Consider the following 27,614-nt stretch of genomic DNA (forward strand, 5'->3'; position numbering starts at 1 on the left):
GACAGAATTTTATTTATTTTTTATTTATTTTATTTTTTTTATTTTACATTTGTTGACCGGGCTAGTCTAGCTGGATACATGTCCTTTTTCAGTAGAGGCCCGGGGAAGAAAAGCTCCGACAAAATGACAAGACATTTTTTACATTTCAACTCACAATAGTAAGGATTAACATAGGATAAAAAAACAATACAAAAGGCTATACATGCTGAATATAGGACATACACATAGTCTAAAGCAAGATTTTACTTGGTAGCATAATGAAGACAAGAGTTAAAGGTAGTGAACTCTGAGAAGGGGTGGAGTCAAAGGTGGAGAGGGGTCGATAAGTTAGTCTGGTTATGGAATGGCAGTGGGTCATTAGTTTGAGGAGTCAGTGGAGTTTCCACCTTTATGAAAAGGAATAGTGAAGAAAGATTTCCAAAGGGTAGGGACAGTTGATTCCAGAATAGATCGATTAATTAGTATAGATATAGGATAGGCAATTGAGTCAGCAGCAAGTTTGAGGAATGTAGGAGATAGATTGTCAGTGGAAGGAGAGCAAGGTTTTAACTTGAGTAGTAGAGATGTGATGTAAGTAATGGGAACTGGCTCAAAAGAAAACAAAGTTGTGTTAGTGGGACTTGGTGGAGGTGGGTGTCGAACCAGAGATTGGCTTAGAGGTTACCGGATTTGGGATGCAAGAGATAAAGTGTTTATTCAGGAGGGTAGCTGTTTCCTGAGAGGAAGAGTTGGGGTATGGGGAGGGATTAAAGGGCTTTCCAGGATAGAGGATGTTGTTGAGAGTTGACCAAAATTTTCGAGGATTGGATTTGTTGTTAAGCTGAGCAGAGCTATAGTATAACTTTTTGTCATTAGTTGTATGTTTCTTTGCAAGGTTCGTCAGTTGCCTGTATTTTTGAAGAAAAGGTGGTTGTTTAGTTTTAGTCCAGGTTTTCCAAGCACATTCTCTTTGTTTCATAAGGGACCTAGTCTCTTTGGAGAGCGAAGGAGCATGATTTCATTTTACTCTGATCTTCCTAGAGGGAGCTAAGGAGTTTAGAGTATTCATGAAGATGCTATTGAAAGTGCTTACAGCATCGTTTAGGGAGAGGTGTTTTAGGATGGACCAATCTATGTTGTGGAGAATGGAGTTAAATTGGGATGAATTGAAAGTCGATAGTTTTCAACAGTCTTTAATAAGGTGGGGTTTAGGAATATGGGAGTAGCATCAATCTGTGAAAGAAGTGGCTCGGTCTCTTCATATCTATACCATCGGTCCCATAAGCTCTTACTCAATGTCTATGACCCATTCCTATAACTCTCATCAGTATTGTGTAATCTGGAGACCTGCATACCCTGTCCTTTTACAATATTGGTAAAGACCCATCTAGGGTGCATACTCTTCCTGTGTAAAAGGGAATTCCTGTAATAGTCCTTCCTATAAAGATTCATTACAATGGACAAATCAGGTTGCTTCCTCACAAACACATTTAGAAATTCAATGGCATTACTGGAGTACTTCAAAGTAAATTTCAAAAAAATCAGTGGTCCTATGCAACAGCTCAACGAACTCATGGAGATGTTCAACCGTACCACCCCAAACAATATACACGTCGTCCACAAAACAACGATAGAATAGAATGTTCTCAATAAATAAATTTAAACTAAACACTTTGTCCAATTCCCACTGGGGCCATCACAGCATTAGCGTAGCCATTGGGTACTTGTGTTTTTCATTAGCAGTGATACGTTTGCCCAAGGGGAAATTTATTTTGTTAGATTTTAAGTAATACTTAGGTTCATAGGTAGGTACTAGGCTATTGGCCCTAGGGCCTATACAAGCCTAGCCGAAAAGGTACCCTGGCTTTTGCCACCCATGAAAATTATTTTCCTGTGCCCTTGTCGAGCAGAGTGACAGAGGTGATCCCCGGGGTGAATTTCCTAATTCCCATCCAATCATCAAGATTTTTCTTGAAGAGTGCTAATGAGGAGCTTTGTTTGATATAGATAGGTAGTTTGTTCCAGAGTATGGGAAGTTTCTGGGACAGGAATCTAACCCTCCAGCATGTTCTGTTTATTGTGGTGACAAGGTTTAGGTCCCTAGAGCGTGTAGCTCGGAGGGATTGGGATTTCTTTAAGTGGGGCATGTCCAACAGCTCTGGGTTTGACATAGCTTTGTATGTTAGGCAGAGATCACCTCTGAGCAAGCGATATGCAACGGAGTAAAGATGCAGTGTTTTGAGATGGTCTGCGTAGGGCATCTGTTTGATGCCAGTAATCCTCTTTGTGAGGTATTTCTGCGGCCTTTCCAGTTGTTGTAGATGTCTTGTGAGGTACATACCAAAAGGGGAGTTGTACTCTATAATAGGTTTAATGAGTGACAAGTAGAGGGGAACAGTGACCTCTTTTTTCCTGGATGAAAAACCTTTTGTGATGAGGTGTGCCACACAGAAGGATTTCCTGACTACTGTGGCGATGTGATTATCAAAGAAGAGACTACTGTCCACCTGTGTCCCGAGGTCTCTTATCACACTTTCGGTGCTACCTATGTGGTAGCTCATGGGTACATAGTTTTTACCAAAGGGTATGACAATGCACTTTTTGGCATTGAGCTTGAGGCCATGGCTTTGACACCAGGCATCTGTCTCAGTGAGGCCCTTTTGTAGGATGTCCACATCGTTAGGAGTTTCAATTATGGCTCCTAGTTTGCAGTCATCTGCAAACTTAGTTAGTCAAAGACCTTCTGTGTTAGCCTGTACTTCAGAAAAGTAGATACCAAACAGGAGAGGACCCAGGACTGAACCCTGTGGTACTCCACTTGTCACTGGTATGAAGTCGGATTTGGAGTCTGCAACTTTCACAGTGTGGGTTCTGTTAGTGAGCCAGCTGGCAGCCCATCTTGTGACATAGCAATTTATACCTAGTTTAGTGAGGTTATCTATAATTCCAGAGTGGGGGATGGTGTCAAAAGCCATGGCAAGATCTAGATAGGCAGTGCGAACCACCTTACCCTCATCGGCTTTGGTGACTGCTTCAAAGAAGTCATTCAGGTTTAGGAGACATGATCTGACTTTTACAAACCTGAACTGGGTGGGGTCCAGGGTTTGGAGATTACCAGTGTCTTTGTTTATAAGTTCCATGATAATACATTCCATGACCTTGCAGACCAGGTTCGTTAGGCTATTAGGGCAGTAGTTCCCGGGGTCCGTGGTGGCTCCCCTTTTGTGGAGTGGGATAACCTTCACTGTGCGCCATTCAGTGGGCACAAAGCTTGAGGTGAGGCTATGATTGAACATGGTGCTTAGGTGGGATGCCAGTTCATTCTGTAGTTCATGTAGAACGCAGCCTGGGATGTTGTAAGGTCCCATGGATGCTGTGTTCTTGGCTTTGGAGACTGTGTTTTTTGCCTGTGCAGCCGTGATTGCAAGAACTTTGCATTCTTCCGGTATAGAGATGGGCCCTTTAGGGGGTGAGCGGGACGTAAAGTTAGCACTGAACCTATCTGCCAGGATGTTGGCAATATCAGTTGGTTCTGTATATTTAGTGCCATTGTGCTGTAACTCAGAGCAGATCTGAGTGTTGCCATTGAGATTCTTGACATAGCTATAGAATGCTTTGTGGTTGTCTTTAGTATCAGTGGCGCTTTGGTTTTCATAACTAGCTCTGGAGGATTTTGAGGGATCTCAGCTTCTTACTGAGGCTAACCAGGGAGTTCTTCCAGTCATGGGATTTTACTCTTTTTCTGCAACAGTTTCTTTCTTCTGTTGTAGTGTTTGTTTATGGCAAGGGGTCACCAGATTGGCTTCCTGTTTCTGGAGGATAGCATCTTGGGTCTGTTAGGGATAGCATGATCCATGCACTTGTGTAAGTGCTTATAAATTGCATTTGTGTAGGATTCCGCAGTTGTACCTCTATTGTCCATCTGCATGGGTGTCGTGAAGTTTGCCACTTCTGTCTTAAGAAGCATGAAATTGACTTTGGAGTAATGTTTTACAGTGGTTTCCCTAATGGGGGTGGGGGCAGGATGTGGATGTCTAGACTGATTAGCTTGTGGTCGGATCTGACCAGTGAGGAATTGACATCTGGTGTGGAACACCAGTCTCCCATGTTAGTAATGATCAGGTCCAGGATATTGCTGCCCCTGGTGGGGGTGTGGATAAGTTGATCCAAGGCGTTGGAATTTATGAATTCCAGAAAACGTTGAACAAAAGAGTTGGTACATGAGTAATTTTCCCAGTTAATTGTGGGGTAGTTGAAATCGCCCATTATTAGGGTGCTGGGTTGTACCTTAATATTTTTCAGTGTATCAAGAAATGAGGAGTGGGAATCCTGGAGCATGGTGGGGGATCTGTAACAAATTACAATTTGGATTGCGGTCTTGCCCAGAGTTAGTTGCACTTGGATAATCTCAGATGCATTATGCTGAGCAACTAGCGTGGAGGTGTGGATATCCTTAATGAATTTGGACACGCCTCCACCTTTAGTGTTTCGGTCCAGGTTAGGTGGCCGAAAGGTGTGATATCAATTATAGCCTGGTAATGCAGGGGTGCTCTCTGGAGCCTTGAACCAGGTCTCGGTTGTTGCACAGATATCGCTGTTCTCCATTTTTAGGAGTGCCTCAAGAGAGTGCATTTCCAGGTTTAGACTTAATCGTCTAACTTCAAAAATGACTTTCCACACTTTTGTACAGATACTTTGAATTTTGCAATGGTTTTGAAATTCAGTATGTTATACAATTTTCTTTCCTGTACATTCTTCTAAAAAGTTGTATTATCTGTACTTTTACCACATCTGTAATATTTATAATATTGCATGGTTTATTCAATATGACTACCTTGGGTCCCAGTTGTAGCTGAAAAAGGTCTCTAGGGACAAGTCCAGCTGTCTGGTTAATTAATTAATTCATGAATAACTGCATATGGTTTGTGTATTTATGCTTTGTTCTGTAGGCTACTGCATTCCAGAGGAGAAGCTGTTGGCACTTATTCGGAGAGGTAAAGTACAACCTGTTAATTACACTAGAGGAAAGTGGACAAAGAAACAGCACAAAAATTACCAGGAAATTACCCGACATGGTAAGTATTTGAGAAAGTTTTGCAATATTCCTCACAGAAAAATATAAATACTGGTTTTGTAATTTCATACTGGGAATGGCTATTAAAATGCAAATTGTTCAGAAATATTTACTAAATCGATCTTTTAAAATGTCTCACTTCAGTTTCACTATTCAGTGTAGTTCTTTTTAATTACAGTTTTGTGGTCACACACAGTTTTGTAACTCACAGTTATAGGGTCTCACACTTCTGTCTTGCAGACAGTCCAAATGTTACCTACAGAGAAAACAAGTATTATTTATTTATGTATTTTATTTATTTATTTGACATTTGTTGATTAGAATGGTCTGACTGAGCTTGCGCACTTTTTCAGCAGAGGCCTGGGGAGAAAAGCTCCACAATAAAAATTATACAAGTACAATAAATCTCACAGTAAAAAAAAATAGCTAAGTACAAAAATTCAGAGTGCAATATATACAAGTAAATAAATTCAGAGTATCAGAGTATTGTGTGATAAATTATATAATAATATTATTATTATAAAATATTATTATAATGTATTATATATTACATTACAATTATTACAATAATTAATATTACAGTATTATTGTTGTAATATTATTATATAATATTATATATTACAGAGTATTCTATCCTTTCTTAGAAATGAAGTACAGTGGAACTGTGAAGCTATTACCATACAGTGGCTGCAGTTCATGTAGGACGGTGGGATGGCAGAATTCACAAGCTCTTGGCACGTATTATCCTCCCAGAACTGACACAAAAACTCATGTATTTTGTGACATAAATGTGTTGGAACTTTGCAAACATGTATGTCCCTCTAGACCTACATGGTATTTGGAAAACCGCCCTTCAGTATGCATTAAAGAGATAAGTTATTCCACAGAAACATTGGTTCATTACAGAAACGTTGGATCATTATTAAATCATAACTTCTAATAAAAACAAGGAGTGACAACAAGAGAATATTTTCATGGTCAGATGATACCACTGTGAATCTTCTTGCATGCTGCCTACTTTGGTCAGCAATTGGACTGACTTGCTGTGCCTTCAGGGCTGTTTTGATAGCTGTCATGATAGCTGTCAGATGCCATGATTTGATGTCTTTTTGACAGTTGTCAAATGAGCTGTCAAGCAATGATGTTTTCGTGCAATATTTTACTGACAGGATTAGGAAGTTGGTAGGAAGCTGTCAAAGCAGTGGTTAATTGCCATGGTTAGGCATCTGTTTTGACATTAAATACCTGTACACACAAATGCACACTCATAGGGATCTGTAATCAGATACAAATATTTGCTGACCTTTTTTAGAGATTTTTAAAAGTACAGTACACAGCAGTAAGCAAGGAGTGAACTTCTTTTTCTAAACATAGCAAAGGAAAACAAACAAACAAAATATCCACTCAAAAAAGTCCATTTCCTAATTAGAGCAATGCCCCCAGGCCAGGTATTGTAAGAATGTAAAAGATATTCTGGGAGTGTAGGTGTCTCATGCTGCCCCTTTGGATGTTTGTTATGTACCTATAATGCCTGACAATGAGGGCATTATTGCTTAGACATACCTCAGGAACCGCTCAACATTATATATTAACAATTATAGTGGATTATATGTGGTTAGTCTACTACTGAATAATGTTCATAGGATCATAGGAAGTTACTAGGCTATTGGTCCTGAGGCCCTTATAAGCCTAGCCAAGAGTTTATCACATGTTTAAACAAGTCAGCACCCAATGCCCCTGTCCAGCAGGGACACAGGTGGAATCCCAGGGATTTATTTTGTGTTTCCCATCCAGTTGTCCAGGTTGTGCTTAAAAAGGGGTAAAGAGGTACTCTGATATGGAGAGGGAGTCTATTCCACGGGTGAGGGAGTCTCTGGGACACAAATCTTTCCCACCAATAAGTCCTGTTGATGTCACAGACCAGGTTGAGGCCGCGCATGTGGGTTACTTGAGTGGAGATTGACTTGCGGATATGCAGCAGTCCCATCAAGGCAGGGTCCGAGATCACCGTGTATGCCAGACAGACGTCATCTCTGAGGAGTCTGTATGAAACTGAGTAGAGGGATAGGGCTTTTAGCATATCTGTGTATGGCAGATTTCTGAGGCCCTGGATTATCCTGGTAAGGAACCTCTGTGGTCTACCCAACTGCTGCATGCACTTTACGAGGTACATGCTGAAAGGGGCATTGTATTCAGTAATGGTCCTTATAAGGGAAGAATACAGGGATGTTATGACCACCTTGTCCCTGGATGACATATCCTTACTTATGAGGTGGTCCATGTAGTAGGCTTTCCATACAATGGAAGCAACATGAATTTCAAAAGTCAGGTTGCTATTAACCTGGGTGCCCAAATCTCTCATGACTCATTGCGTGCTTAAGATGTTGTTATTAATGTGATAATTTGTGGGGGCATTATTCTCCCCAAAGGAGATGATGATGCATTTTTTTGGTATTCAGGTTGTTATAGTTTAATTTATTGTACCGAAGGTAGCCACTATGTTGCAACATAAAGTAATTTGTTAATGTTGCCTTTGCTAGTAATGTTTTCTTAACTGGCATACTGTAGTGACAAATTCTACTTTTTGGGATCAAGATACATATTTTCCCAGCCTTAACAGAAACCATATGCCCATCCTGTCTAAACTAGATATTGTGGTGTATACCCTTCTTTGCAAAAATTAATTATAATGAAACTGTGTAAAGTCTTGTCAAATGGTTAGTCTGATTTTTCTGGAGGGAGCGGTTACAGACTAAATTTATTTTTGTTTGTGAATTGCATTATGTGTGCTGACATAAGGGAGATGTTACATTACACAAATCAAATATGTTAGGACTTTGCAAACGGGTATGTCCTTTTCATTATGGGTATATAGTGTTAAGGTTTATGAGCTTGTTGTAGCAATTTACACAAAAATTCAATTAATGAAGGCTACCCATTGTACAGGGTTGGTAATGTAGGAACTGCAGTAGTCGCATTAGAGAGAAAGAGAGAGAGAGAGACTGATTTCTAAAGTTGTGTCTGTTTATGAAACTGTTGCATTATGCAGTAAGTAGTGTCTAAAAATGAAGATCAGATGTTTGGAATACAACATCATTAACACCTACCAGAAGTCAGCTAGTTGTGTATCACATCCCAGAATGTTGATAGGTTGTATTGCAGTTGCCTGGAACAGAAAAGCAAAATAATTATGAGAAAATATTTTCGATGAATAAGAAAAGCAGCTTTTTTACTTTCTCACATTAGTGTGTTTAATAATGGCACTAAATACTGCAAATTTAGTACCTAAGTTAAGTCATATCAAAGCAAAAGTGCTTGTGTTTGGTCTGCCTTCATCTGTCATTGCGACAAGGTATCCCACCAAGCTGGTGCTGCACACATGATTAATACCACAGTGCTTTCAGTGCTGTTGGTGTTAGAATTAAATTCTGTAAATATAGTTGATTATTAAAGATGACAGTTATATTGTTCTAGAGTTAAGTATGATTCTAAGAACAAAAAAGTTTAAGTTATTACAATATGCTTTAAATATGCTATTTTTTTATTTAGTTTTGATTTGGGTGGCTCATTGTATGCTTGATACAATGTTCAAGTTGAACATGATCAGTACAAGCCTGTCTGCATGTCTTCATTAGAAGAAATCTCAAGAAATCACTTGCTAACTTGCATCAGAGCAAAATGAATGATTGCCAAAGACCTCTGTGTGCTGTTTTTCTTTTGCCATTATTTTGTGGCCATGGAGTTGATTTATGTACTTTTTTGGGAGGGTGAGGGTAGATGGCCAAAACTTCCCCTCTGCAAAAAAATACCTGTTTTGATCTCTCCCATTACTTTATATGTAATGGTTCATAGGTTCATAGGTTGGTACTAGGCTGTCAGCCCTAGGGCCTATACAAGCCTAGCCATAACAATTCCCTGGCTATTTCTTCCCACATTATTTACTTTCCTGGACCCCTGTCTAGCAGGGTGACTGACGTGATCCCTGGGGTGAATTTCCTTTCTCCCATCCAATCGTCAAGGTTCCTCTTGAAGAGGTCCAAAGAGGCACTGTGCTTGACATGTATGGGCAATCTGTTCCAGAGTCTGGGGAGTCTCTGGGTCAGGAACCTATCCCTCCAGCATGTTTTGTTTATTGTGATGACAAGGTTTAGATCCCTGGAGCGTGTAGCTCTGAGGGATTGGGATTTCTTTAAGTGTAACATGTCCAGCAGCTCTGGGTTTGACATGGCCTTGTATGTTAAGCAGAGATCGCCTCTGAGTAGACGATATGCGACAGAGTATAACTGGAGTTTTTTAAGGCGGTTAGCGTAGGGCATCTGCTTTAGGCCTGTGATTCTTTTAGTGAGGAATTTCTGAGGCCTTTCCAGTTGTTGCAGATGTCTTGAGAGGTACATACCAAATGGGGCGTTGTATTCTATAATGGGTCTAATGAGGGATGAGTACAGTGGGACAATGACCTCCTTTTTTCTGGATGAAAAGCCCTTTGTGATGAGGTGTGCCACATAGAAGGATTTCCTGACTGTTGTGGCGATGTGGTTATCGAAGGTGAGACCACTGTCCACCTGTGTCCCTAAGTCTCTTATCACACTTTCTGTGTTTAGTGTACTTCCACCTATATGGTAATTCATGGATACATGTTTTTTCCCAAAGGGGATAACAATACATTTCTTAGCATTGAGCTAGAGCCCATGGCTCTGGCACCAAGCATCTGTTTCTGTAAGGCCCTTTTGTAGAGTAACCACATCATTTGGGGATTCAATAATGGCTCCCAGTTTGCAGTCATCTGCAAACTTTGTTAGCCAGAGTCCCTTAGTGTTGACCTGTACTTCAGAGAAGTAGATGCCAAACAAGAGCGGCCCCAGGACTGAACCCTGAGGTACTCCACTTGTCACTTGTCTGGAGCTGGATTTGGAGTCGGCTACTTTTATAGTGTGGGTTCTATCAGTAAGCCATTTAACAACCCTTTGGGTGACATAGGGATTAATGCCCAACTTAGTAAGTTTATCTATGATTCCAGAGTGGGGGATGGTGTCAAAGGCCTTGGCAAGGTCTAGATAGGCTGTGTGGACCACCTTACCCTTGTCCATGGCTCTGGAGACTGCTTCAAAGAAGTCAATCAGGTTCAGGAGACAAGATCGGCCCTTCACAAACCCAAACTGGGTTGGGTCCAGTGTTTGAAGGTTGCCAATGTCTTTGTTTATAAGTTCCATGATAATACGCTCCATGGCCTTGCAGATAAGGCTTGTCAGACTGATGGGACGGTAGTTTCCAGGATCCAAGGTGGATCCCCCCTTGTGGATTGGGATAACTGTAGCTCTGCGCCACTCAGTGGGCACGATACCTGAGGTGAGGCTATGATCAAACATGACACTTAGGTGAGGTGCCAGTTCATATTGTAGTTCATGTAGTACACAGCCCGGGATGTCATCTGGTCCCATGGATGCTGTATTCTTGGCTTTAGAGAGTGCGTTTTGTTCCTGTGTGGCCGTTATTACTGGAATTTGGCAATCTTCCGGTATTGAGATGGGCCATTTAGGGGGTGAGAGGGGGGTGAAGTTGGCACTGAATTGATCTGCCATGATATTGGCAATATCCTTCGGATCAGTATATTTAATGCCATTCTGCTGTAGCTCAGAGCAGATCTGAGCATTGCCATTTAGATTCTTGACATAGTTATAGAATGCTTTGTGGTTGTCTTTGGAATCTTTGGCAATTTTATTTTCGTAACTAGCTTTGGATGATTTTATGAGACATCTCAGTTTCTTACTGAGGCTAGTAAGGGAGTTTTTTGCATCGTGGGATTTTCCTCTTTTCTGCAAAAGTTTCTTACTTTTGTTGTAAAGTTTGATGTGAGAGTGTTCAATCTCGCCTTTGTTCTTACACATGGGTTCGGAGCCGATCCTCGGCTCCGTGTCGGCCGCTTGCAGGCTCTGCATCGAGAAGAAGCTCGAGATCACCTAATACCCACAATCCCCCTCTGCCTTTACCTCAGATCTAGTTTGCCGCTGCAGCGTTCGCATCACTGGGTCGAGCTCGAGCACCTGAGATAAGATTTAGAATTTTTTTCTTGTATTTTTTCTTGGTACTTTAGTATTATAAAGTTATTTAGTGATAATTTGTGTGTGTGTGGTAAGGTTAAGGGAATCTCGGTACCGTTAAGTTGTAAAACTTAGTTAGAGTTCTCTTCGGGGCCTACCACCCCTTATTGGATTTGACAACCGGATTGACTTTCACTACTGGATTTGACAATTTTACCGGACTTGACTATTTTACTGGATTTTACTTTTTTCTCCCTTATAGTGACATGTCTGAAAAGGCCAAATCGGGGTTCAAGCGTTGCCAATGTGGGCAAAAGATGTCAGTAACTGACAATCATAGTTCCTGCGTCTACTGTCTTGGCCCTCTCCATCTGCAAGAAGACTGCTCTATTTGTCATTCTTTCAGTGGGAGGGTCATGACAGATAGGCGCAGGAAACTAATGGATAGAGGTTTGTTAAAACCTTCCTTTCAGGAGGCTCTGGATGCTTCTGACCAGGCATCCAAGTCCTCGAAGGAATCGAAGACGTCGGAGCCCAAGTCATCGGCTCCGAGCTCTTCGACTAAAGTTAGATCATCGGTTCCACAGACTTCGGGGCCGAGTGTTCAACTGTTGTCAGTTTCCGAGCCTCGAGTCTTGGAACCGGTGATGGAGCTCCCTCCCCCGACACTGTTGAGGTCGGCTCCGTCTTCGGTTCCTTCGACCCGTTCTTCTAAGCTCTCCGACATCGATGTGGACCGTGTGGTGCAGAAATTATTGGAACATTCGCCCTATCCAAACTTATCTCGGTTTCCACCCAATTGGTGTCGAAACTTGAAGGCCTTCCATTATCTCCATCCCTTCCTCCTCCGAGACCTGTCCAGTCTTTGGAGCCGGAAGAGGTTGATCTACTGATTGTGGAGCCCTCGGTGCCAGAACCGTCCTTTTCTCGGTCGGCTCCGTCCACCTCGACTCCGCCGGATCCGGTACCGGAGCCCCGGAGCCGACGATCCATCCTTGGTTCCGGGGCCGAGAGTCGAACCGACGCTTCGGTTCGACTCTTCCTCTCGGGCCTCGGCGGATCGATTCGGCTCCGTCCTCGGGTCGATGCCTTCGTGCCTGTCTCGGGATTCTTCCCATTTCTTCGAACCGGAGATTCCTCGACTCGGGACCCGGGGCCTTCGCTCATGAGGAAGGTGTTGTCTACCCAGACAACCACATCAGTAGAAGCAGCCTCTCCTCCCATAAAGGACCAAGTTATCTTCCTCTGCACCAACGGCCACATCCAAGCGTCGAGCACCGGTGTCTCAGCCACCCCTGGAGGGTGCCCCCTCTTCCTCAGAGGCTTCTTCGGATGCTCCCCCCGAAGAGGTCCCTAGGAAAAGATTGTGTAAGAGGAGACACTTAGATTCTCCACAAGAATCTTTGACATCCGATACTGACTTGGATGAGTCAGAAGGGTCCCCAAAGTCACCTTCAGAAGATGTCTCCTTTTCTGACATCTTGGAGATCCTGAAGCAGAGAGGTGATTGGCAGTCCCTCCCCCCTTCTGAGGATGAGTCAGTCTTGCTGAAGGCATTTGGTGCTCGCCCTTCCTCCTCCTGGGTCACTCCGCCCTTCGATGAGTTAATGGAGTTGATTGCTCGAAGGGCGTGGAGACACCTGACACGGTGGAACCGGGCCCTAGGAAGCCTAATAAGTACATCACTGCACCCCAAGACAAGGTTTACCTCACAAAGGAGTTCCAGTGGACGCCATGGTGGTGGCAGCGCCACGAAAAGGAGATGTCGGAATCTTCCTCATCTGTCCATCCGCCTAACAAAGATTCTAGGACTATGGACAGATACGGAAGCGCATTTTTAGTTCAGCGGCTTTTTCTATGCGATCCCTGAACTATTTGACCCATTTTACACGTTTACAGAGGGATCTAGTCAAAGAGCTGGGAGATACCCTCCAGGGTACTACAGATGCTGCGGTCTCAGAGAAAGTTACAGCACATCTAAATACCCTTACATCCATTGTTAACTCATCCATGAGGCTGATATCATACGCAGCCGAAGGATCGAGTAGGGCAGCAGCTTCAGCGATTGCTCTTCGCAGGCAATCCTGGATGCGCTTATGTTCATTTGCGGAAGCCTTCAAGTCTTCCTTTACTAACGCCCCATTTGATGGTGCCACACTTTTTGGCCCCAAAGTAAAGGAGACCCTTACCCGGTGTGAACAGGAGGGAAAGACTCTGTCTGCTGTCGGAGTCCGTTTTCCACCCTTCCAGACCGTACCCCAAAGGGCAACGTGTTGTGAAAATGTGGTTTCAAAACCCCAAGGATCTTTCCCAGGCACACAGGGTGATGCCCCTCTAGAGGCAGAGGAGGGGCAGAGGTGGAAGACGCCGCCCTGGCGGCAGAGGGGCTCCGCAAAACCAAGGTGACAGGGATATCCCCCCTGGAAAACCTTTCCAGCACTCCTGAGAGCAGGCCTGACTGTCCTGCTCTGGTGGCAGTCGGGGTCGCTTAGCTTTATACCCTCAGGCCTGGCAAAACATTACTACAGACAACTGGGTAAAAAGCGTTGTTACCAGAGGTTACAGAATACCATTCCTATCCACCCCCATTCCAAAGAGAAAACTCCCAGATGTACCGCCCCATCTGGGAGACGCAGCAGCTATAGAGATTTCAAAGCTGCTAGAAAAAGAGTCATCCAACCAGTCCCAGCGGACCAAATAGGATTCGAACTTACTCAAGGTTCTTTTAGTTCCAAAGAAGACAGGGGACTGGAGGCCGATTCTGGACCTAAGCAACCTCAACACCTTTGTCAAGAAGGAAAAGTTCCGAATGGTCACGCTTCAATCGATCCTTCCATTCCTACAGAAGGACGACTGGATGTGCTCAATAGATCTGAAGGACGCATACTACCACATCAAAATGGCCAGGGCATCCAGGGATCATTTGCGCTTCCGGCTGGGAGCCAGTCACTACCAGTTTCGAGCCCTGCCCTTTGGTCTGACCTCAGCCCCCAGGGTTTTCACCAAATGCATGGCAGTGGTAGCGTCTCATCTGAGACGCCTAGGATTCCAGGTGTTTCCGTATCTGGACGACTGGCTCCTGTCTGCCACCACCTGGCGTCAACTGATACAGGCCAGGGATTACACACTACAACTTTGTATTCACCTCGGAATTTCCGTAAATTTCGAAAAATCTTTACTACAGCCATCACAGCATATCTTATTCATAGGAGCGGAATTAGATACGCATCATTTAATTCTAAGGCTTCCTCCAGAAAGGATAGTCGCACTTCAAAGCAACATTTCTCTCCTTCTGTCGTCCAAAAAATCCCCGGCAAAGCTGGTTCTAAAGGTCTTGGGTCTCATGGCAGCTTCTCTCATTGCGATACCATTGGGAAGACTGCACATGAGAGTTCTACAATGGCTGCTGTTTGCACAATGGTCGTTCCAACAGCTACCTCTGACACACGAAATTCTGATTACAAACACATGCAAATCACACCTAACTTGGTGGCTTCAGACTTGCAACCTTTCCAGCGGAAGACCATTTGTGCTACCCACTGCCAGCGGCGATAACCACGGTTGCTTCCCTGATAAGTAGTGGGGGCATCTTTCAGGGACAGACAGTCCAAGGCGAATGGACCAATCTGGAGTACAATCTGCACATCAATGTTCTGGAGTTGAGGGCAGTGTTTTTAGCGTTGCAACACTTTGCTCCCCTTCTTCCTCTAGGGACTATTGCAGTTCAGACAGACAACATGTCTGTAGTCTGGTACATAAACAAGCAAGGGGGAACCAGGTCTTATCAACTATGCAGAGAGGCCATGAGAATTTGGCAATGGGCGGAGTCCACGGGTCGCTTTCTGATCGCAACGCACATCCCGGGGTCATCCAACGTCATAGCCGACAGGCTGAGCAGAGCAATACTGTTGCCTCACGAGTGGTCCTTCAAACAGTCAATTGCGAACACGATATTTCGCAAGTGGGGCCAGCCTTCCTGCGATCTTTTTGCGTCTCCAATGAACGCCAAATGCAGGAGCTACTTTGCCCTATTACCCCCTCCAGGGGAAGTCCCCAGGGACACGCTGGTACACGATTGGCCCCCGGGTCTCCTGTATGCTTTTCCTCCCTTTCCCCTGATTGCAAAGTTTCTGCAGAAAGCCAACAACCTTCAGAGGACGGTAATCCTCATTGCCCCATTCTGGCCTCGTCAAATTTGGTTCCCCTTTCTATTGCATCACCGCATTCGGGGACCTTGGATGCTGGACCCAGAGCCAGATCTACTGACTCACTCGTCAGGAGTTCCTCACCCATCTCTCGAATCACTCCATCTAGCAGCTTGGCTGCTCTGCTTCCCTTTCTAGCCAGGTCTGATTCCCTTACACCGGCAGTTCAGAATATATTAGTGGCTTCTCATAAAGCTTCCACTACAAAAACCTACACCAGTAAATGGAAGCGTTTCGTCTTCTGGGCTAATTCACATCATTTGGACCCTGTTATAGCTCCGTTGAACAAGATCTTGGAGTTTTTGACAGAATTGTTCCATGAAGGAGCTTCTCCTGCCACTTTAAGAGTGCAATTGGCTGCCATTTCTAACTTTCATGTGGAAGAATGTGGTGCGCCTGTTATGGCTCACAGACTTTGTAAGGCTTTTTTAAAAGGATCCTTTCATATCAGACCACCAGTTAGAACTCCTACATCACCTTGGAATCTGAACCTCTTACTTTCTAAATTGATGTTGCCCCCTTTTGAGCCAGCCTCAGTTTGCCCATTGAAGTTTTTATCGTGGAAGACTCTCTTCCTGGTGGCCATTACATCCGCTAGGCGAGTGTCTGAACTTCAGGCTCTTTCTATTAAACACCCTTATTTAATTTTCCACTCTGACAGAGTATCCCTTCGCACTAATCCATCCTTTCTCCCCAAAGTTTGCTCTACTAATAATATTAATCAGTCCATTGAATTACCCACCTTTTTCAAAAATCACTCTAATAAGTTAGAGTATATGTTGCACAAATTGGATGTCCATAGACAACTCAGGTTTTATTTGGATAGAACAAAAGATCACAGGAAATCTGATCAACTGTTTGTAGCCTTTGCTGACAGCAGGAAGGGTGTAGCAGTTACTAAACGAACTCTTTCCAAATGGCTAACTGATTGTATCACACACGTTTATGAGGCTTCTAATCAAACCTTATTGGTCAAACCTAAAGGACATTCTACGAGATCAGTGTCTACATCCTTAGCTCACGCAGCTCGCTTACCATTAGACACGATTTGTGCGGCTGCTACTTGGGCTAAACCGCATACATTTATCTCTCATTACAAAGTGGACAGGGTTTCTAGGGATAGGGCAACCTTTGGTTCCACTGTGCTCAAGAACATTCTCCCGTGAGTTCCTCAGGATCATGGAGCTAGGGACGCTACCCATGTGTAAGAACAAAGGCGAGATTGAACACTCTCACATATAGAAGTTATGTCCTTGCCATAACGTTCCATGTGGAGTGTTCATCTCGCCTTTGTTCTTACATTCCCACCCTTCCCACCCTTAGGAAGAACGCTCAATTTGGTGCCTGGTCTGGAGTATTCTCCTTCTGCAGTTGCAATAGTTGTATTGTATGATACACTTGTGTATATATATATATATATATGTATATATGTATATAGATGATCCTATGATTATGTAAATTTTGGTATGAGTGTGCTCTCTATGACTGGTTTGCTTGCAAACTAGATCTGAGGTAAAGGCAGAGGGGGATTGTGGGTATTAGGTGATCTCGAGCTTCTTCTCGATGCAGAGCTTGCAAGCGGCCGACACAGAGCCGAGGATCGGCTCCGAACCCATGTGTAAGAACAAAGGCGAGATGAACACTCCACATGGAACGTTATGGTAAGGACATAACTTCTATTTTATGGCAGGGGACCACCAGATTGGCTTCCTTTTTTTGGATGAGAGCATTTTGGTTCTATTTGGGATGGCACGATTCGTGCATGAGTGGATGTGCTCGTACAGTGCCTTAGTGTAGGATTCAGCAGTTGAACTTTCAGTTCCCGTCTGCATGGGTGTCATGAAGTTTGTCACTTCTGACTTGAGTAGCATGAAGTTGGCTTTGGAGAAGTTTTTTATGGTGGTTTCTTTACTGGGGGGTGGGGGTGGGATGTGGATGTTAAGGGTGATTAGCTTATGGTCAGACCTGACTAACGAGGCAGCTTTTTTGATTGTAGAATTGAGCATTTGCAATGCAAGGGATTGTGTTACTGTCCCTCATAACAGAAGAAATGCATTCTACCTCATACATTTTCCAACTTTTAAAAAGGAAGATGCTGAATACAGGTGTATAGCAGTAAGGATAATGAGCTCTGTTGTGATTTGCATGTCACGTGGTACATAGATCATGTAGAGAATTCTAAGTTATAATGTAGGCCTCACAGAGGTTAGACCTCATCTACTGTGTCTGTATTGTTTAGTAAGCCTCCTGGCATGACGTGTGTCTCTAGTCAAGATTTTGCTAAATGCTTATATTGGTGTATATCCCCAGGAACTGGTGGCCTTTTGTAAACTATAATGAAGCATATGAGGTTAGTCTACCAATGAATTTTCTTAAATTATTCAGTATTGTTCGATCTTGCAACAATGCGGCAGTTACATCTTTGTCAGCACTGTTTCCTTGCTTGGTATGCCATGGTCAAAATAAATATCACAGGGATCAAGAAAAATACTTTCCCAGCCTGAATAGAAATCATATGCCCATCACTGACAGAAGCAAAATGCTGAGGTGTTTTTCATACTGTGACACTCCTGTTCTCATCACTTCCTCCCTGCTTTCTATATACTCTACTATATCACCTCCATTTCCTTAAAACGCTATTGTCTCCGCCTCCACATATCACTTCCTCCCTACATTCGAAATTCTCTACCCACTACCCACCCATGTGCATCTGTACCATTTCCCCTCTTCATTGACCACATTTATAAACCTAAGCTCATCAGCATACTGTTATTTTAGTACACTATCTCCTTCAGTCTATTTAATTTCACCTGTCAGCTACCTCTATCAACATCACAGTCACCCAGGTTCTTGTACCCTGCTTAGCTAGCTTTTCTGCTGCTTTTAGTCTTGCAATGCTTTAGTCTCATTTTATCTTAATTCTGTACTTTGCTTTTCTTTGCCAGGTATCGGGCAAAATGCCTTCTCTACCATTTTTTTCCTAGCAACTCAAACTGTAACTTATCCATTCAAAACTGACATTCGAGTTCACAAAACTTCCATAATACTGTACACCATATCTCCATTACTACTCCCTATCACAGTCTTATTAGGTCCACAAAAAGAGTGAAAATTTGACTTCTGTTTTTAGCCCAGTCAGGAGACATTGAGTTAAACCTCATTCCTCTTTCCACATGCTACATATTCCAGACAACAAAGGCATCTTTCTATCTCCTACTTGAATGCTTGCAGCCCCAATAGTAAGTTGGCATGATTGGAAACATGAGCCATTACTATGAAACTAAAGTCAATGGGATCACAGAAGCCAAGCTCAAAGACAGTTCTTGCATCCCAAACTCCACTTATCAAAAATGTAGAGTGTTCACAGTTAATAGATCTGGATCTAGACAGGGAGTGGGTAGGTATTGTGCTGATTTTTAATAACACTGGTAACTTGTCTCCTAAACTCATTCAACACAGTTCAGGATGTTCAAACTCAGAATCAGACTGTTTCTTAACCTAGATTATACTGGGTATTTAGACTTAATTATTCATTGCCATAGTGGGTCTACTTTATTTACACGAAAGCTTAAAACAGCAAATGCATATGCATCGAACCATATGCATCGAAAGTGTGAACCATTGAAAACTGTAAACGCAAATCTCCATAGGTGGAGATTTCCATTTAATTCAATGTAGTGCAATCTCAGAGTTGGTATATTTAAGTAGCGGGGTTGGAAGAGTGGCCTAATGGTTAAGGTGTTTGTCTTGCAAGCACAAGGTGCAGGGTTTGAGTCTCACAAGGGGATAATTGGCTAGGCTTAAAATGGCTCACAAAGGCAGTTAGCTTAGTACTAACCTATGAACCTATGTAGGGGCACAGCCCCCCACGTGAGTGGTGCAGGGAGGCTTGCCCCCCTGCCTACAGCTGTTACATGTCATGTTTGTTATGTAGTTCCATTTTTATTGTGTTTTGATGGTTTCTCGCTTCGATGCATATGCATTCGCTGCTTTAAGCTTTCGTGTAAATAAAGTAGACCCGCCATAGTATGTACCTCCCTTTCTCACTTAACCATTTTTAAACCCTGTTACAACTTGAGAAACGCTACAAAGTCATAATCATAGGGTGGCATTAATTTGGACTGGATGGAGAAGCTTAATACATAGTTTTACAAAAGTACAGCTACTTTTAACCTGTCTCAGATGGTCACCAAAGGCACAATATACAATCCCATGAATGGCCACAGCTCCATCTTGGACATAGTTATTACTAGTATACCAACAAACGCAACTTCCATTTTATTCTTCCAAACTATTTGAGTAACCATAACACCATTCTGTCTGCATGGGCCATTTTTACCCCTAAAGTGCCCCTGGCTTTTACTTCACACAAATATATATCTGGTGTTTTACCCAATTTGTACAGCAAATTGACTGGTTATGTTCTTCGTGTTTCACTGCTGTAGTCATTTGGGTAATCTACTGGCAGGTTGTCCTCAGTCAGCCTGATTAACAAAGTCTTGGGTCCTGCGTCGGTTGCTGTTCCTTCTTCCATGATGTGAGGTCGTCAGGGGTATAAACATGCAGCCAATGCCATTACATCAGTCTTTCTTGCCGCGCGGTGCCCGAAGCAGAAGCGGTTTGCAAGTGCCGGTCAGCCGACTCCTGAAATTTTCGTTTTCGAGTTTCAGAACTGAAGCCTTCAACTAAAAAGCTAAGTACTCCGTTGGGGAAACTTTTTTCCTTGCTCCTTACCGATGTCAGTAAAAGTTAATAACTGTATTACTTGTGGGAAGCAAATAACTCATAAGAATTTTCACTTGTACTGTATTCCTTGCCAAGGCCCTGACCACAACGTACCTTGCTGTCGGTTCTGTGCTTTATTTAATCAACGCACTATCAGTCAGTACATTTTTGCTTCTAAATATTTTGGATCACGGTTTAATTATCCAGAAATGATGTCGGTTAGCAATCCGACTACCGGAATACCTAAAAAACGCAAAAAAAAAGACAGAGAGAGGCCATTGAGGTCCAAAACTGCTGACAACGCTTTTCCTAAGTCAGTCACCAGTTCGCCGGTACTCAGTGAGGCGCTTTCGCAGCCCCTGATACCCGCTACTTCTTCTCAGGCCTCTACTGAGACCCATTCGGAGTCTGGTATGCCATAAGATGCTTCAATTATGGAACCCGTGGATGTCTCTAACTTGGATGTGTGGACTACCTTCCCTTCATCTATGGCTTTGGTGACTGTTTCAAAGAAGTCGACCAGGTTCAAAAGGCAGGATCTGCCCTTGACAAAGCCAAATTGGGTAGGATCTCGTGTCTTTAGGTCCCCAATGTCTTTGTTTATGAGCGCCATGATGATCCTCTCCATAGCCTTGCAAACTAGGCTAGTCAGGCTTATGGGGCGAAAGTTTCCAGGGTCCGTAGAGGCTCCACCTTTGTGGAGTGGGACCACTGTTGTTGTACGCTATTCTGTGGGCACATATCCTGTAGTGAGGCTGAGATTGTACAGCTGTTTTATTTGAGGGATTAGTTCTTCTTGGAGTTCATGTTGGACGCAACCCCGGATGCCATCTGGTACCATGGAAGCAGTGTATTTTGCTTTGGAGAGGGCAGCCTTCACCTGAGCATCAGAGATGTTTGGGAGGCAGCCCTCTGCCGGGATAGATACTTGCTCTTTTGGGGGGGAAGGGGTGGAGAAGTTTGCACTGAACCTGTCTGCCAGGATATTGGCTATGTCTGTGGGTTCAGTGTATTTTTTGTCGTTTAGAATCAACTCAGAACAAGTCTGGGAGTTGCATCCCAGGTTCCTAACATAACTGAAAAAAGCCTTATGATTGTCTTTAGTATCCTGTGCAATTTTTCTCTCGAAGCTGGCCTTGGAGGATTTTATGAGGGATCGTAATTTTTTGCTAGTACTGATCAGAGCTGCCTTCCCTATTAGGGATTTTGCTCTATCATGTAGTAGCTTCCTCCTTCTGTTGTACAGTTTATTTATGGCTGGGGTCCACCAGACTGGACGCCTGCCTTTGGATGATTGGGTCTTGGTTTTGTTTGGGATAGCATGATCCATGCATTCCTGGAGATGTCCGTAGAATGCATTTATATAGGAGTCTGCAGTTTGGGCCGTAGTTTCCACTGGCCCTGGGGCTTTGAAGGATTCCACTTCAGTTTTGAGAAGTGAGAAGTTCGCTTTTGAGAAGTTTTTCACTGTGGTTTTCTGGTTGGGGGTGGAGTCGGGATGTGAATATCCAGTGAAATTAATTTATGGTCTGATCTTACCAATGAGGGATATACTTCTGGTATGGAGCATAGAGTACCCATGTTGGTAATGACCAGGTCTAGTATGTTATCCCCTCTTGTGGGAGTGGTGACTAGTTGTTCCATAGCATTTGAGTTTATAATTTCCAGGAACCTTTGGGCTAAGGTGCTGGGGTTTGAGTAGTGCTCACAGTCTATGTTTGGGTAGTTGAAGTTGCCCAATATAATGGTGTTCGGAGAGATATTCATGTTCTCCAATGTTTTCAGGAAAGCCGAGTGGGATTCCTGACTTTGAGAGGGTGGTCTGTAGGATGCTATAAACTGAAAAGCAGTCTTGCCCACTGTTAGTTGCACATGGATGATCTCCGATACTTCGTGCAATGCCACTAACCTGGAGGTGTGGATATCCTTGATAAATATGGAAACTCCCCTCCTTTGTGGTTCGGTCTGGGTTTGGGGAAAAGCATGATATGAGGTATAACCTGGTAGTGCTGGAGTGCTCTCTGGAGCCTTGAACCAGGTTTCTGTCACTGCACAGATATCGATGTTCTCCATACTGAGGAGAGCTTCGAATGCGTGCATCTTGAGGTTAAGACTTCTGGCGTTTAGCAGCATTACCCTTAGTTTCTTGTTCCTTGTGCTGTCTATGGAGGTGGGTTTGACTTTTGAGCCTTGCCTAAAAAGGCACTATGGGGGTGGCAAGAGCCTTTACCAATATCCGAAAGCCCAGTGGTGACAGGTGCAAGCCGTCCCTAGCGAAGCAACGTGGCTTGTCGAGCATGTCATCCCAGGCTGACAGACACTGGATCCCCTTTGAATGACACCAAAATTTTAGCCAATTGTTAAAATCGATCATTTTGTCTTTGTACTGTGGCATCATTCTAGGTGAGGGTAAGATGCTGCTCAAGGTCAGGGTCATAACCGGCCTGGGCTACATGATCTATGTCTCTTTTCATGTAGTCCAGGGAGGTACGTCTCAGGTCATTCACACCAGCATGTACAATGACTGAGTCATATTTGTATTTGCTTTGCCTGCAACTAGAGTTCCTATGGTGGGCAGAGGCCTGCCACCAAAACAAGGGACTGCCATTCACACCACCCCCTGCCACCCGAACCCTAGCTACAGACGCATCAGACTATGCATGGGGGGGCTCATCTGGCAGGGAAGTGCATTCAGGGCAAATGGAGCTCGAATCAAATGCACCTTCACATCAGTCAGAAAGAAATGCTAGCTGTACAGAAAGCACTGACAGCCTTCAAAGACTACCTTCATCCAGGGCAACTAATGGTAAAGATGGACAACACCACAGTTATGCGGTACATAAACAAGCAGGGGGGTACACATTCCTATCCCCTCTGTAGACAAGCCATGGCATTGTGTAACATGGCCTTGAGCTATCAAGTACAACTACAAGCCCAATTCCTGCCAGGAAAGCTGAATATTTTAGCAGACAATCTAAGCAGAAATCTCCTGGACCCACAAGAATGGAAACTGGAACCACGGATTTTCAACATGTTGACACGCAAATGGGGGAGCCCAGATATACATCTCTTTGCCTCACCCCAGAACTACCAGTTGGACAAATTCTGCACAAGAACTCCTCACAAAAAAAGCCTGGAAAGTAGATGCTCTGTCCTTATCAGTTTATGCTTTTCCCCCTCTGCCTTTGCTCTCCAAAGTTCTGCTAAAAGTCAAACAGGACAAACCAAAGATGATTTTGGTTTCTCCAGACTGGCCTCATCAACACTGGTACCCACTCCAACGCAGTCTGTCACAACTTTCTCCATGGCACCTGCCTCAGACACCTTCCTTACTGTCTCAGCAGAACAACCAAATTCTGCACCCTCAGCTCCAAACATTGAATCTTGCAGCTAGGCTAATCAATTAAATTCCCCCTTAGCATCCCTCAGCAAACCTGTGATGGATGTCATTCTGGCGGCGAGAAGACCTAGTACCAGAAAATCTTATGCTGACAAATGGAAAAGATATTGTGCCTGGAATCAATCTCAGGAGATAACCACAGCAGTACCCAATTTACCTCAGATTTTGCAATACTTAACTGAGATGCTTCACAAGGGCCTATCTTTTTCTTCCATAAAGATCTATGCCTCAGCCATTTCAGCTCATTACAACACAGAAGCCCCCCTCTTCTCTCATCCTCTGTTAAAGCAGTATCTCAGAGGGGCCAAAAACATAAGGCTGCGCAGGAGAGCTCCAACCCATGCCTTGGACCTTAACTTTGTATTGTAAAATCTCACTCTACCTCCTTTCGAGCCAGCTGCTACTGCAGACTTAAAATTCCTTTCCTGGGAAACAGCCTTCCTTTTAGCAATCACTTCGGCCAGAAGGATTACTGAATTACAGGCCCTTATGGCAGTGGAGCCTTTCATCATCTTTCATGCGGACAGGGTGTCACTCAGGACCAACTCAGCCTTCATGCCCAAGGTGGTATCCAGTGTGGCTCTTAATCAGTCCATTCATTTGCCATCTTTCTTTCCCAATCCACAGAACAAAGGGGAGCAGATTCTGCATTCATTGGATGTACACAGACAACTTAGATTTTAATTGGACAAAACTAAATCTTGAAGAAAATCTGAACAACTGCTGGTAGCATTTGCTACAGGGGCAGAGGGAAAGGCTATTTCAAAGCAAAGCATTTCCAAATGGATAAGCCATTGCATTCATTTCTGCTATAAGCACCATGGAAAACCTATCCCCCAGGGGATCAGATCCCATTCCACCAGGGCTGCATCTACTTCTACAGCTTTTCTCAGAGGTGTTCCTACCAGGAATGTTCTAGAAGCTGCTACCTGGAGTTCAGTTCATACTTTCACCAAGCACTATCACTTACCAGTTTTCTCTAAATCCAGAGCTGGCTTTGCCACTGCTGTTTTGCAGGGCCTTATAGCTGGTCCTAATACTGTATAAATCCATTCTCCCAACCTTAGCTTTGGGAATCTACCCAAATGTAATGATTGCAACAGTGAAACATGAAGAACATAGTACAGTTGGGTACGGTTTACTATTGAAATTGCGAACGGCACTTGGGCGACAGTCGGATAGTCGAACGTATAAGGTCGTAAACAAGGATGTCGAAGACAAAATAATCAATCTAGGAACGGTTTTAACATGGGTCGAGGTAGGTGTTCAGTATTATTCCGTACTACAAACATCTTCCCTACCTCGACCTATGTTAAAACCGTTCCTAGATTGATTATTATGTCTTCGACATCCGTGTTTACGACCTTATACGTTTGACTATCCGACTGTCGCCCAAGTGCCATTCGCAATTTCAATAGTAAACCGTTGGGTACACGTACCATAAATGCAGATGTTTGAGTGTATTCGCTGTTGCAGTCCTGGTTACCCTCCCTCCAGCCCGCTTTATTATCTCTTACTATGCCTCTCCTTTATTTTTCTACACTTAAAAATCTTTTTGGTGTATTTGCTTTTGTTTGGAGGTATATATATATTTTTTGTGTTTAAAATTATATATATATATATATATATATATATATATATATATATATATATATATTGCTCCCCATTTTGGGGGGCACCTGACATCTGGGGCAAGAAAAACTGATGTAATGGCGTCGGCTGCATGTTTTATACCCGTGACTACCTGACGTTATGGAAGAAGGGACAGCAACTGACGCATGACCGAAGACTTTGATAATCAGGCCGACTGAGGGCAACCTGCCAGCAGATTAATCAAATGTAATGACTGTAACAGTGAATACACTCGAACATCTACATTTATGGTAAGTTTACACAACTGTACTATCTTTGTCCTGTCCACCTTCTACATCCTATTCACTCCCTAACCAAGACAGACTCATCTCACTACAGAAACTTAGAGGATGAGGTAGACCAACCCTTTGTCTGACTGATGATGCAGTGAATCTCCTTAATGCTAGATCTTCTGACTGGAAGGTCCAGCAATCTATCCATCTGATACTTGGATCCTTGAGATGTTAAACCATGGTCCCTTCTGCTTGAACTGGTGGTAGCTCAAGTGGATGTAAAAGATCCCACAGCATCTGTCGAAAAGAATAGGTATCCTTTATTTTAAGCCTATTTGCAGTATTTCTATATTTACAATATTTATGCCATTTACAGTATTATGTACATCTAATTATTCAGTTTTCATTTATACAGAAATCTAGTATTCTAATACATTTTTTGATCGCCACTCTATTTTCCAAAGCCAGAATCTTTTTCTAGCATTATGTCCTTCACTCTTTGATTAAAAATAATCCATATTACATTTTCTTATATACATATTCCTTTCTTCTGTTTTCATAAAAAAACATATTCAGTCATATCCATGTTAACATCATTCATGCACTGTATACCATCAAAATGTTTCATGTTACTTAATCTTTTCCATAATTTTAGTACTCTTATTGAATAAAGATTTTTATACTGGATTTTACAGCCATCTCCAAGTCCTGGTGTTTTGCTTTTGTGGCAAGTTGTTCACTCCTGCATAGACTATAATCTGTGACCATCATCTAGAGTCAGTGTTCACACCGGTTGGATAGCCCTGCCATATATAAGCACACATGATAAGATGAGGGTAGGTACTTGTTTGTGGTACTGATGACTGTTCACATGTTTACAGTGCTTTGTGGCATATTGTGGCATATATCATTTCACTACATTCTGTTACACATGACACTGAAGTTTCCTTTACATAGGATCATAGGTATATACTAGGCTAACTACCACCAGGGCTTTTATAAGCTTAGCTACGCAACACGACCCAGTTGTTTCCCCTGGTAACATGTGCATCTTGATTGGAGTATGCTTGTTAGGAAGTTGCTAAAAAGTTATGTTGGGAAATGTTTACTTTTGGCCTGTCTGTAAGAGACATGGGGGGGGCAGCCCAGGGATGAATTTATGATTACCCATCCAGTATTAGTTAAGAAATGTTTACTGTCAGCCTTTGTGCATAAGAGACATGGTGGCCAGCCCAGGGATGAATTTGTGATTTCCCATCCAATGGTCAAGGTTACATTTGAATAGGGTTAGGAATGAACTCTGCTTCATGTGGATGGAGTGTCTGTTCCCAGAACATGGGGAATCCTTTGAATCACATATCTGTCTTGAGCATGTTCTGTGTATGTCGTAAGTAAAGTTCAGATCACTGGATCTAGTGTTTCTGGTGCTGCTCATTTTTCAGATGTGCAAAAGCTCCTTCAGGGCTGGATCTAAGGATGCTTTATATGCCAAGCAAGCATCGCCTCTCAACAACCTGTAGGAGACAGAGTATAGAGAGGGCTCTAAGGTGATCTGTATAAGATGGTGTGTTAATACCCTTGATCCACTTGGTGAGGAACCTCCATGGGTATTCCAGCTGTTGCATATGCCTAGTTGGGTACATGCCAAAGGGGGCATTGTACTCAATGATGGGTCTGATTAGGGATGAGTAGAGTGATACTGTAACTTTCTTAGACCTGGATGTCATGCACTTGTAAGCTGGGTGACATTGAATGATTTTCTTACTACCTTGGCTACCTGCTGCTCAAAGTCCAGATTACTGTCTACATATGTTCCCAGATCTCCAACTATCAAGTCAGTTATTTGGGGTATCTTGTAAATGGAGTAATTTGCCTGTTTAGATGTTTTCTCAAAAAGCACTATAATGCCCTTCTTTGCATTGTGTTTTAATTTGTGGCTTTGGCACCAGTTATTTGTGTTAGACCCTTTTGCAGGATGTCAGTGTCATGGGGGCTCCCAATTTGCAGTCGTATGCAGACTTGCTGAGCCAGAGGCCCTTGATATTAGCCTTCTACTTTGAGAAGTAGATGCCAAACAGGAGTGGATCTAGCACAGATCCCTGTGGTACTTTAGTGGTGACCTGTCTCTTCGTGGAGGTGGTCTCACCAATTCTGACTTCTGAGGTCTTATCTGTGAGCCAGGTGGCAATCCAGCAAGTTATGCAAGGATTTATGCCTAGTTTAGTGAGTTATCAATAGTGTCTAAGTAGAGCATTGTGTTGAATGCCTTACCTGGGTCTTGATAAACAGCATGCACAAATTTTTCTTCCATTGCCTTGGTTACCTTTG

The 27,614-nt window shown here is 43.2% G+C and overlaps 1 protein-coding gene across 1 annotated transcript in view; it reads left to right on the plus strand.

The window, feature by feature from the left end:
* Positions 1 to 27,614, plus strand: part of LOC122809455 (zinc finger protein 2-like) — a 277,160-nt gene that overhangs the window by 87,330 nt on the left and 162,216 nt on the right. The window contains exon 3 of the mRNA XM_044080978.1: positions 4,929 to 5,054. Within this exon, the coding sequence (XP_043936913.1) occupies positions 4,929 to 5,054 (126 nt within the window). The remainder of the gene's footprint in view (positions 1 to 4,928; positions 5,055 to 27,614) is intronic.

The sequence above is a fragment of the Protopterus annectens genome, chromosome 1.part1, assembly GCF_019279795.1.
Source record: "Protopterus annectens isolate FY-2018-M chromosome 1.part1, PAN1.0, whole genome shotgun sequence".
NCBI classification, from domain to species: domain Eukaryota; kingdom Metazoa; phylum Chordata; order Ceratodontiformes; family Protopteridae; genus Protopterus; species Protopterus annectens.